The 12658-nt window shown below is 42.4% G+C and overlaps 1 protein-coding gene across 1 annotated transcript; it reads right to left on the bottom strand.

Moving 5' to 3' along the window:
* Positions 1-11432: 11432 nt before the first annotated feature.
* On the bottom strand, positions 11433-12431 carry LOC140187438 (melanin-concentrating hormone receptor 1-like). Its single transcript, XM_072242762.1, has one exon. It carries the CDS (start codon positions 12429-12431, stop codon positions 11433-11435), a length of 999 nt encoding a protein of 332 aa, XP_072098863.1.
* Positions 12432-12658: the final 227 nt, after the last annotated feature.

Genomic DNA, 12658 nt, shown 5'->3' with positions numbered 1-12658 from the left:
CAAACTTTAATCTGAAGAAAAGTAACACTTCCACTTGCTCTTTCTCATTTGAAAAATATAACATGAATGTAGCAATAAATTTAAGTCACATTGTGTCACAAGTCTGAAGCATTACAATCAACATACAAGCATTTAGAGGAAGCTACATTGAAAAGAAACACTTAAGATTGATCAAACAGCATCCAGCAACATATAATAAAAGCTGAGGGACAGCAAATGAGTGACGAATAAAATCTGTCAGCTCATCCATCAGTTCAGGAAGATGACACCAGGGCCAGGGAAAGTATAGCATAAACAGAGCGGACTGAGTTAACAGGGGTTTTGGGAGAGGGCTCAGTTATGATGCCATTCCATAATCAAATCCCAACTCCGCTCAATAACAAACTCTCCTCTACAATCACTCTGAGCACTGGTGCCCCACAAGGCTGTGTACTCAGCCCCCTGCTGTACTCACTGTACACCCATGATGTGAAGACAATAACCTCAACGTCAGCAAGACGAAGGAATTGGTTGTGGACTTCAGAAGGAGTAGCGAACCGCACGACCCAATTTATATCGGTGGTGCGCAAGTGGAACAGGTCAAAAGCTTTAAGTTCCTCAGGGTCAATATCACAAATACCTGACTTGGTCCAACCAAGCAGAGTCCACTGCCAAGAAGGCCCACCAGTGTCTTTACTTCCTGAGAAAACTAAAGAAATTTGGCCTGTCCCCTAAAACCCTCACTAATTTTTATAGATGCACTATAGAAAGCATTCTTCTAGGGTGCATCACAACCTGGTATGGAAGTTGTCCTGTCCAAGACCAAAAGAAGCTGCAGAAGATCGTGAACACCGAGCAGCACATCACACAAACCAATCTTCTGTCCTTGGACTCACTTTACACCGCACGTTGTCGGAGCAGTGCTGCCAGGATAATCAAGGACACGACCCACCCAGCCAACACACTTTTCATCCCTCTTCCCTCTGGGAAAAGGCTCAGGAGCTTGAAGACTCATTCGGCCAGATTTGGGAACAGCTTCTTTCCAACTGTGATAAGAGTGCTGAAGGGATCCTGACCCGGATCTGGGCCGTACCCTCCAAATATCCGGACCTGTCTCTCATTTTTTTGCACTACCTTACTTTCCATTTTTCTATTTTCTATTTATGATTTATAATTTAAATTTTTAATTTTTACTATTTTTAATATTTAATATTTGTAATCCAGGGAGCAGGAAGCGTAGAATCAAATATCACTGTGATGATTGTACGTTCTAGTATCAATTGTTTGGCGACAATAAGGTATAAAGTATAATATGTATAATAATGAAACGCCTTTAGATAGCAACGTGCACTGTTGCCAGACAAAGGTTAATCTAGATAGAAAAGGACTAAGTGATAAAAGACAGAGCAGAGGGCTACAGACAAGCAAACTGTAAATACATACCTACAAAGATGTCCCACCTTGTGGATGCTCTAACTCCAGTATGCTCAGCTAGGGTTTAGTTTTCTACTTTTAATGGCATTAAAGCCAGGCTGAGAATTGTCCTATCAGTGTGAAAATTGCAGTAAGAGCAAATTCTTCAACTGTAATGTTCACAGCCTGATATTGTTGTGTTCCCTTGTATACATCAAGATGAAACTGATACCTCAGGGAAATGTTCTCTATTAATCTACAAGTTTACAACAGGTTCTTGCAGCTGCCAGCATTCAGTCTAATAGGTGTGCTCTCTGCAGTCAGCTCTTAAACGAACATGTCACAATACTAACACACTGTCAGAGTGGTCATCTGAATGGATGCTGCATTGGTAGGAGGGAGTAATGGAAGAGAGCACACAGAGGGAGTAATGGAATGATATGGAAAGAGTGGTATTGGATCGTTTTTACAGGAAGTATGTTCTTTCTGCAGGAGAGCCATGAAAACCTACAAAAATACATCAAGGTGTTTCTAGCTCTAAGGACATGAGTGCAACCTTTACACCTAGTACGTCTGTATATTTTTAGTTTTTTTTATGTTTTATACTATATTGCTGCTGCAAAACAACATATTTCATGACAGTTCAGTAATAGTAAACCTGATTCTGAAGACAAATTGTGCTTGCACCTGCAGCTGAAGGAAATGTACAGTATATGGTGTTCTCCCTGAGTCTGAGGGATCTCCCTAATGTAGCAGCAGCAGTCTGCAATGATCCCGTGGCACATGAGTGACTGTAATCTTAATCCCCACAGGCAAAGGACTGATGTGTAAGGCTGTTTGAGGTTGTAGGAGGTTATACATCTCAGTGAGGACAATGAAGGTATCTGTTCTGAGAGTTGGTTCTTTAAGCAACATGGTTTCTGTGGAAAGTATGATTAGGAAAACCTTACTGTTTTACTAAGAGTTGGCATTTATCAGACAAATAAGGTAGAAAATTTCACTAGAGACAGATTTTATGTTGGACTACAGTTACTGTCTTCCAGGCAGGTTTTGTATAAAGGGAAGTCCTGCTGGAAGGCAAATTTCTGAATGTTCTGTCAGAGGGAGGAAGGAAGGAACAAAGAGGGAGGATGGGGATATGGAGGGTTGTGGGGCAGAGGGAGAAGGTAGGTACAGAGGAAGAAAGGAGGAGGGTAGGAGGGAAGAAGAGGGAGATAGTGGAAAGACATAGGTTAGAGTGAGGGAGAGGGAGGGAATATTTAAGTAAAGCCAGAGGGATTGTGCAAGAATTTGACAATGGCACCTCTGATGAATGAACCATGAAAAATAGTAGGAGGGGGTTCTACAGAAAAAATTAATGAAATCCAAGACCTGGACAAGACCTCCCCATCTGATTCCACCCATCAGCCTTTACCCACCCCACTTCAACTGCTACTGTATATACTGCCAATTTAACCATAGAACCAAAGAAACCTACAGCACAGAAACAGGCCCTTTGGCCCTTCTTGGCTGTGCCAAACCAAATTGCCTCTTCTTTCTTAAGCTGGTGTAGGGTTTTGACCCAAAACAGATTTGCCTCTACAGATGTTGCTTGACCTGCTGAGTTTTCCAATGATATGTTTTTTACTTGTTAATTTTGAGTTCAGAAGATTATAACTCAAATAACTGAAAGAAGAAATTGTCATCAAGCTTCACAAGATCAGGCAATGAGGCGGAAGGCACAGGTTTGAGTGGGCGCTGGGTTTCAAAGGGCAGCTAAGTCAGATTTTTGGACTGGTTGGAAATCTTTGCAAAGTGATTTGACTTGTTCACCTTGAAGGCCATGCCTTGGCCAGTGACAGCAGCAAAGAAGACTGATGTGTGTGTGGGTGCTGTTTTGTGGCTCTGTAGAGGCAACAAGGGAAGAGGTAAAAATGAAGGTGTTACAACTCCTCTACTCACATGAAATAGTGCTATGGGGATTATGGAAGGTGATGGGAGAATCTGCCAGGGTAAAGCAGACTGTATATTCCCTTCAGAATGAGAAGTGGATGATGTGTTCAGTGGAGGCAATTTGGACCAGGCAGGCGGGTGGTGATTCCTTGTAGTATGTGGCAACCCTGTGATCCTCGTCTCAGAAGCTGATACCAGTACTTCTTTCAAGAGGGTGATATCTTGCAAGGCATTTGACCCTATGGCATACCCGACAGGGCACTGAAAATCTGTGCTAACCAACTGACTGAAGTGTTCCAGGACATTTTCAGTCTCTCACTGCTGCAACTGGAGTTTCCCACCTGTTCCAAAAGGGCATCAATCGTACTGATGCCCAAGAAGAACAGGGTGAGCTGCCTCAGTGACTATCACCCAGTAACACTCACATCAACTGTGATGAAGGTGATTTGAGAGGGTGGCCATAGCTAGAATTAACTGCTGAACGAACAAGAGCCTGGACTGCTGCTGATTAAGTGGTGTCGCAAAACAAAGCTTGCATTCATAGTCGGTAAGACAATGAATTGATTGTGGACTTCAGGAAGGGAAAGTCGAGAGAACACACACCAGTCCTTATCGAGGGATCTGCAATGGAAAGGGTGAACAGTTCCAAATTCCTGGGAATCAGCATCTCTGAAGATCTATCCTGGGCCTAACATATTGTTATTTTTACAAAGAAAGCACAGCAGTAGCTATATTTCATTAAAAATTTGAGGAAACTTAGTATGTCACTAAAGACTCTCACAAACTTCTACTGATATACCGTGGAGAGCATCCTAACTGATTTCATCCCTTCTAGGATGGAGAGGCTACTGCACAGGATCAGAAAAATCTGCAGAAAGTTGCAAGCTCAGCCAGCTCCATATTTAATTTATTTTTTAATATATTTTTCTTATTGTAATTTATAACTCTTTAATTATTTATTTCAAAGTACTGCTGCTGCAAAACAACAAATCTCACAATATACAGTATGGCAGTGATAATGAACCTGACTTGGATTCTGGATTAACCTGTCACTTCGTTTGTTGACCATTACAATTAAGGACCAGTAATGCAAGATAGAGTGAAAATAAAACTTAATATGTTACTGAAAATAAGAATTGGCAAACTGCAATTTTTTAAAGCTTGAGAACTGCAGGAGCTGCTGGTTTCCTTTACCAAATGGATTGGGGAATTAGTTGATCTTGTCCAGACTGTGCCTCAGGAATTGTCCACATGGGGGTTTTCAGTGTCATTTCACTGTTTAAGAAAAGGATGAAAGAAAATCAGAAAAATTCTAGGCCTGTGACTTAGTTATTGACTGCAGTTATGGCTGAATCACAGGAATTTGTAATTCAGTAGGAATTTCTTTTTGAAACAAACCCCTCTTGCTTTATTTGTGAATATACAGTTGGCAAGAGCTATTTTAAACTCTTATTCTGTTGTGATTTTTAGTCTCTTGCTGATCTCGACATTTTTGTTACTTAATCTGACATCTGTTGTATCAAAGTTTTGCCCTTAGGCTGTTGCTGAGGTGATTACCCTGCAGAGTGCTCGACTCTCCCCTTCCTGAGTTCCTACTGGTCTGTTGGTAGATCTGCTGCTGTCTACGTTGATGCATTAGTGTCTAGGCCCACAGCTGAGACAATTGAAAGCTACAACAGTCCATCATTCATATGCTCACATACCTCATCCTGTTCCTTCATATTTACAAACTAAATGTGATGGAACTAGGCACAATTACAAATTACAGTGGTTAATGATTGAGGTTGTTTGTATATGACTCAGGGTTACTGGAGGCTTTACTTCAATTGCCCAAACAAAGGCAAAAAATTCACTCTGCACTCAAAATTTATTTCTACCCAGCCCAGAATGCACTACTTCCATAAGCACATTTGGAAATTCTTTGCTTGCTCCATTGTTACATGATTTCTTTCCAACAACATTATCTGTTTCAGGAAATGTTGACAACCTTCTACAGACGTGCAGTGGAGAGTGTATTGACTGGCTGCACACGGCCTTCTATGGGAACACCAATGCTTTTGAATGGAAAATCCGACAAAAGGTAGTAGATTCAACCCAGTTCATCATGGGTAAAACCCTCATAACCATTGAGCACATCTATATGAAACACTGTCACAGGAAAGCAGCATCCATCATCAGAGATGCCCACCACCCAGGCCATGCTCTCTGTTTTGCTGCTGCCATCAAGTAGGAAGTACAGGAGCCTCAGGACTAGCATCACCAGGTTCAAGAACAGTTACCACAGCACCCCCCCTCAACCATCAGGCTTGTGAATAAAAGAGGATACTATACTCACTTGCCCCATTGTTGAAATGTTCCTACAGCTAATGATCTCACTTTAAGGACTCTTTGTCTCATGCTCTCATTATTTATTGCTATTTATTTATATTTGCATTTGCACAGTTTGTTGTCTTCTGCACTCTGGTTGATCTTTCATTGATCCTGTTACAGTTTAAATGCTATAGATTTGCTAAATGAATCTCAGGGTTGTAAATGGTGACATATATAGAAACATAGAAACATAGAAAATAGGTGCAGGAGTAGGCCATTCGGTCCTTCGAGCCTGCACCGCCATTTATTATGATCATGGCTGATCATCCAACTCAGAACCCCGCCGCAGCCTTCCCTTCATACCCCCTGATCCCCGTAGCCACAAGGGCCAAATCTAACTCCCTCTTAAATATAGCCAATGAATTGGCCTCAACTGTTTCCTGTGGCAGAGAATTCCACAGATTCACCACTCTCTGTGTGAAGAAGTTTTTCCTAATCTCAGTCCTAAAAGGCTTCCCCTTTATCCTCAAACTGTGACCCCTTGTTCTGGACTTCCTCAACATCAGGAACAATCTTCCTGCATCTAGCCTGTCCAATCCCTTTAGGATTTTATACGTTTCAATCAGATCCCCCCTCAATCTTCTAAATTCCAACGAGTACAAGCCCAGTTCATCCAGTCTTTCTTCATATGAAAGTCCTGCCATCCCAGGAATCAATCTGGTAAACCTTCTTTGTACTCCCTCTATGGCAAGGATGTCTTTCCTCAGATTAGGGGACCAAAACTGCACACAATACTCCAGGTGTGGTCTCACCAAGGCCTTGTACAACTGCAGTAGCACCTCCCTGCTCCTGTACTCAAATCCTCTTGCTATGAATGCCAGCATACCATTCGCCTTTTTCACTGCCTGCTGTACCTGCATGCCCACTTTCAATGACTGGTGTATAATGACACCCAGGTCTCGTTGCACCTCCCCTTTTCCTAATCGGCCACCATTCAGATAATAATCTGTTTTCCTATTTTTGCCACCAAAGTGGATAACTTCACATTTATCCACGTTAAATTGCATCTGCCATGAATTTGCCCACTCACCCAACCTAACCAAGTCACTCTGCATCCTCTTAGCATCCTCCTCACAGCTAACTCTGCCGCCCAGCTTCGTGTCATCCGCAAACTTGGAGATGCTGCACTTAATTCCCTCATCCAAGTCATTAATATATATTGTAAACAACTGGGGTCCCAGCACTGAGCCTTGCAGTACCCCACTAGTCACTGCCTGCCATTTTGAAAAGGTCCCGTTTATTCTCACTCTTTGTTTCCTGTCTGCTAACCAATTCTCTATCCACATCAATACCTTACCCCCAATACCGTGTGCTTTAAGTTTGCACACTAATCTCCTGTGTGGGACCTTGTCAAAAGCCTTTTGAAAATCCAAATATACCACATCCACTGGTTCTCCCCTATCCACTCTACTAGTTACATCCTCAAAAAATTCTATGAGATTCGTCAGACATGATTTTCCTTTCACAAATCTATGCTGACTTTGTCCGATGATTTCACCGCTTTCCAAATGTGCTGTTATCACATCTTTATGTACTTTGATAATAAAATTTACTTTGACTTTGATGCTGACCTGATCACATCCAGGTTTGATGTTACAGACATGCTTAGCACGTTTTTCAGTCAAATCAGCAAATCAATGGTGCAACCCCTCTCTGCAGGGTCTGGCTTCAACAGACAGAGGGAGATGTACAACTCTATAAAGAGAACGTGAGGAACCCAGAGAGAATGACAGAGTGAAGTTGTAGAAACAACATGAGAGAGAATGAGAGGGTAAAAAGGAATGTAAAAGAATGAGACAGTGAACAAAATGGAAAGTTAAAGAGAAAGCAAAATAGAAGATATTTTATACCTTTCAGAGGCTATGATGGGTTTACCAAGTTCAGCATAAAACTAATGGAGAAGAATCTGTCCCCTGTGTTTTCACAGAGAAGAGGCACTTAATACCAACCCCTTTGCCTGAACTACAATCTCTCAGCTTCAGCTTTCTATCACAGAGCTTTTCTTATTTGTTTTTCAGTCTCTTTGCTTCTACATTCTTCCCATTTCTGCAAGAGACGACAAACTCCTGGATTTCTAAGATCAAATATCTTTGCAGAAAGAATATTACTTGGTAATATTGACGTTTTTTTCTCCACAGATACTGGCTGATCTGTCCAGCATTTCTAGTGTTTCCTGTTCTCAATTCAGCACCTCTTGGCAAACATAAAAACTCCTCAGAACTGCAGTGGAAGCAAATCATCCTCAGCTCTCAAACGAGTGCTGGAGAGGTCAACCCATCTGAGACCCTGATTAGAATGGATCGCTAGATAGGCACATGTTGGAAGGGATTTTCATCTCCCACATGCTGAGAACTTGGGCATATTTGCATATTCATCCTTGTGAAACATCCTCACAGAATTGCTCCCAATCATTTATATTCTACAAATCAGAATTGTTGCAATTAACTTTGAACACTTACAGTAAAATGAGGAGGTATTTGTTGAGCATCTTTTCATAAAAGCATATCCCTTTAAGACAACACACATCAAAGTGAACGCAGCAGGCCAGGCAGCATCTCTAGGAAGAGGTACAGTCGACGTTTCAGGCCGAGACCCTTCGTCAGGACTAACTGAAGGAAGAGTGAGTAAGGGATTTGAAAGTTGGAGGGGGAGGGGGAGATCCAAAATGATAGGAGAAGACAGGAGGGGGAGGGATGGAGCCAAGAGCTGGACAGGTGATTGGCAAAGGGGGATATGAGAGGATCATGGGACAGGAGGCCCAGGGAGAAAGACAAAGAGGGGGGGAACCCAAAGGATGGGTAAGGGGTATAGTCAGAGGGACAGAGGGAGAAAAAGGAGAGTGAGAGAAAGAATGTGTGTATAAAAATAAATAACAGATGGGGTACGAGGGGGAGGTGGGGCATGAGCGGAAGTTAGAGAAGTCAATGTTCATGCCATCAGGTTGGAGGCTACCCAGACAGAATATAAGGTGTTGTTCCTCCAACCTGAGTGTGGCTTCATCTTTACAGTAGAGGAGGCCGTGGATAGACATATCAGAATGGGAATGAGATCTGGAATTAAAATGTGTGGCCACTGACAAAATGATATTACACAAGTGATCACGGAACAAAGATTTAGGAACAGTGAGGAATATAGTTACACCCATTATTAAATGCTGCAATCATCTCATCTAATTCCTGAGATAGAAAAAATGATGTATAAAGTTAATGCCATTTTTGGCCTCAAGAAGGCTGCAGTATGAACAGGCACTTTAATTAGAAATCCCGGTAAAGGACATGCGGCAGTTGTAGAACAGAATTTCAGTACGTAGTTTCCTGAAAGTGACATCACAGGTAGACAGAGTGGCGAAGACGGTTTTTGCTACACTGGCCTTCATTAATCAGGGCACTGAGTATAGAAGTTGGGATGATATATTGTAGTTGTACAAGATTTTGGTGAGGCCGCATTTATAATGCAGTATTATGTTCATTATAGTCATCTTCTTATACGAAGGTGTGTTTAAACCGAAAAAAGTTACAAGGGTGTTTCCAGGACTCAAGGGACTGAGTTATAGAGAGAGGGTAGGCAGGTTAGTGTCACGTGATGGGCAACAATAAATATAGGAATGAGTCAGGTTTTATAAAAACAAACAAGCATTTATTAAACTTTGCTCAAAAATAGCGAAATGTATTTAAATGACTAATTTAACCGGAAGTTAACTGCTATACGGAAACTCTGGAACAGTTCTTGAAAGGGTAAAGGCGAAAACAGTTCTTAAAGTGGTAAATTCGAACACAATTCTTAGAATGGTAAATTTGAAAGTCCAAGAGATTTATACAGTCAATTAGGAGAGACTTTCCTGAAGTAAAGAATTCCTCGAAGACACCATGTTACTGCCGATCCCAGCCGGAACCTACCTTATCCGCAAGATTCACAACGACGGAAATAAAATGGTTTAAAGGCACTGACCTTTTTCCCCTGTAAACTAGATACCGCACAACCTTTTCTGCTGCTTTTAGCAGAGGTTATCTCATGCAGATCACTCTTACTTGTACGAATTCAATAATGGTCGATCCTCACCAAAAATGCCGAACGGCTCCTTCAGGTTCCCATCTTCACTCTCCAATACTACTGAAAAAATACATCAACAAACCTGGCAGCTATTGGTGCAACTGCCGGTCCAATTCTTCTGTACCTTACAATAGAAATTATAACGTTTCAGAACTACACTGTCATGAGACTAATACACAGCATAGCAGAGTATCTGACTAACGATCTAACTGAAAGCTAACTGCATCACCAGGGGTCTACCCTTATATATACCTGTTGAGAACAGGTTATCACATGACCTCACATGGGCAGGAAAATTACATCATGTGACCACTGCAAGACCATTTCATCATACTCACAAGATATCCATGAGGTATGTAACAATGGACCAGTTGGCCTGAAGGGTCCGTTTCCCAAATGATGACTCTAGGAGGATGAAGAGAAGAATCTGTTTCTGAGCAGGCCAATCAGATGGGCAGGGGGAGGCGGGGGTGGAGTGAACTGACACAGGGCTCTTGCCTGCCATCGTGTTCAAATAGTCATAAACTGGAGTGGCTGTTAAGAAAGATATTCACCTTGACTCCCCCAACTAAAGTACTCAAGAGCAGATACTGGAGACAGAGGAATATAGTCAGACTCCACAGCAGTCATGGATCATTAGAGTCTCAGATCAAAGTGGAAAGAGCCCCCCCCCCCGCCCCACATCTCACCACCTGCTCAAAAAGCAAACCTGATGCTGGACGTGTGCCCATACAGAGTATCATAATGTATCACAGGCAGTACTGATATGGCTAGCACTTGGTTCATTCTACGTACAAAAAGCACAAGAGCACAATTTAGTCATCAAATGTGGTTACAATAAATGCGTTCTATCAGCTACAATTCCATAGTAAATTTCATGCTTATCATTGACAATGTTTCCATCAGCTGTACTATAACTAACACTCTCTCATTCACCTTCCCACTTACTCCCCCTTGATTTCCACAGGACATCTCTTTCATCACACTGGGATAGTGTCAGCATGAGCAGACATTAAAGATGCTCTTCATCATCTGGGAATCACGAATCCCACTAAAGTGACATATGACCAACCCCGCATTTCGTATTGTGCAGGTTTCCTTCCATCTGTTCATCCCTGTTGGGCTTTGATCTGACTTCTGCTGAGGGATGGTGGGAAAGAGGGAAAGCTGATTGCTGGAAAGTTTGTCAGAGGCTCCCCCACTTCACTAAGTGTACATATATATTCTGCTTCAGTGTGAGGGAATGGTCCATTGTGTCCATGCCAGGTCCCAGCAATACAGTCCCATTTGTCCTTTTCCCCTGCTTATTTCACTGTACCTGTCTCTCACTCTCCCTCTCTTTCTCTCTCTCTCACTCTCTCTCCCCTCCTCCCTCTCCCTCTCCCCTCCTTCATTCCTTTGCCACTTACCTATACAAGGAGAAATTTATAATAACTATCTTAGCTACCATCAGTTTTTCAGGAGGGAAATGTTGGTTGCCTTTACACATGAGTGGGGTTCAGTAATGCTTCTGACATTAACAATTATAAGGTGAGATCAGTTCTGACAAGGTTTCCAAAGTCTTTTGCTTCCTAGAGATTTCCTCAGTTATGTATACCTTCAAATCAGTATCATGAGTTTGGTGGAATTAATGAAAGTAGGATATCTTCTCTTGGGATATATTTCAATGTTCACCACTGGATGGACCATCACTGAACTGTGACTGTCACGGGCAAAACACTTTGTGAGAACTCTCCTGTGAAACGGGTGCGTTGAGATAGTTCGCTGGTCAGCCTGATAGACGTGCTTCCTTCTGCGTCACTGTTATCCACCCGGACCTGTTGACGAGCAGATTGGATCGTCACCAGAAAGCGCCACTTGAAGGTCTCACTCAAGGCAAGGTACAAAAAGGGGTTGATACAGCTGTTAGCGTAGCCCAGGCTGATGGCAAAGTTGTAGGCACAGAAGAAGGTGACACTTGGCTTCTCAATCCTTAGGTGAACCAGCTGAAGGATATAGAAAGGTCCCCGACATATGAAAAAAGTTGAACAAATGGCCACTGCCATCTGGGTCATTTTCCTTGTTCTCAATCTTATACTTCGCTGTGGTAGTGGGACCACAGTTGTAGACATGTGCTGAAGGATCTTAAAGTAAATAACACAGATGATAACCAGAGGGGTGGCAAAAGCCAGTATGAATTGGTAAAGTGTAAACCAGTAAATGTCAGTGGCTGGGTTGGGCAAAAGTAAAGCACAACCAACCGAGCCGTCGGGCCGTAGCACTAATCCACTGTACAGCCACACTGGGATGATGGTTAAGAAGGACATCAGCCAAACCAAGCAGATCACCAAGGTAGCCATAGATGGTGTACGCATGCAGGCTGATTTCAGAGGGTGAACTATGGCCAGGTAATGATCAAAGGTCATTGCAGTCAATATATAGGTGCTGGTGACCTGGCTGTTGCTGTCTAAGCTGGTTATGATGGTGCACATGACTGCTCCAAAATGCCAGGTTCCATTCCAAACAAGCTGATAAATGAGGAAAGGCATTCCCAGGAGAAACAACAGATCAACCAGGGACAGGTTGAAAATAAATACATCCGGCACTGTGTGCTTGTACCTCAACTTGGTCTTCCTTACTATGGGGTAGATTACAATGGAGTTGCCTATGATGCCCAAAAAACTGATGATCCCAAATAGGCTTGGCATGATAACGTTGGTGTATGGTGTAAACTGCTCTGCTCCTGAAACACAGAGAGATCAAACGTTTCCATTTAAAACAGTCACATACTACTTTCAGTTCTAAACCAGGTATCATACATCTCCCAGAACAGCTACACAGAATGAAGAAAGATTCTGCACCACACCCAGGTGGTAATCATATGGTGAACTTATTTACAGAATTGGGTTGCTGTTCTTTCTCATTGTATGATCTG

The sequence above is a fragment of the Mobula birostris genome, chromosome 24, assembly GCF_030028105.1.
Source record: "Mobula birostris isolate sMobBir1 chromosome 24, sMobBir1.hap1, whole genome shotgun sequence".
Classification (NCBI taxonomy): domain Eukaryota; kingdom Metazoa; phylum Chordata; class Chondrichthyes; order Myliobatiformes; family Myliobatidae; genus Mobula; species Mobula birostris.
This window is presented reverse-complemented; position numbering and strand designations above follow the sequence as displayed.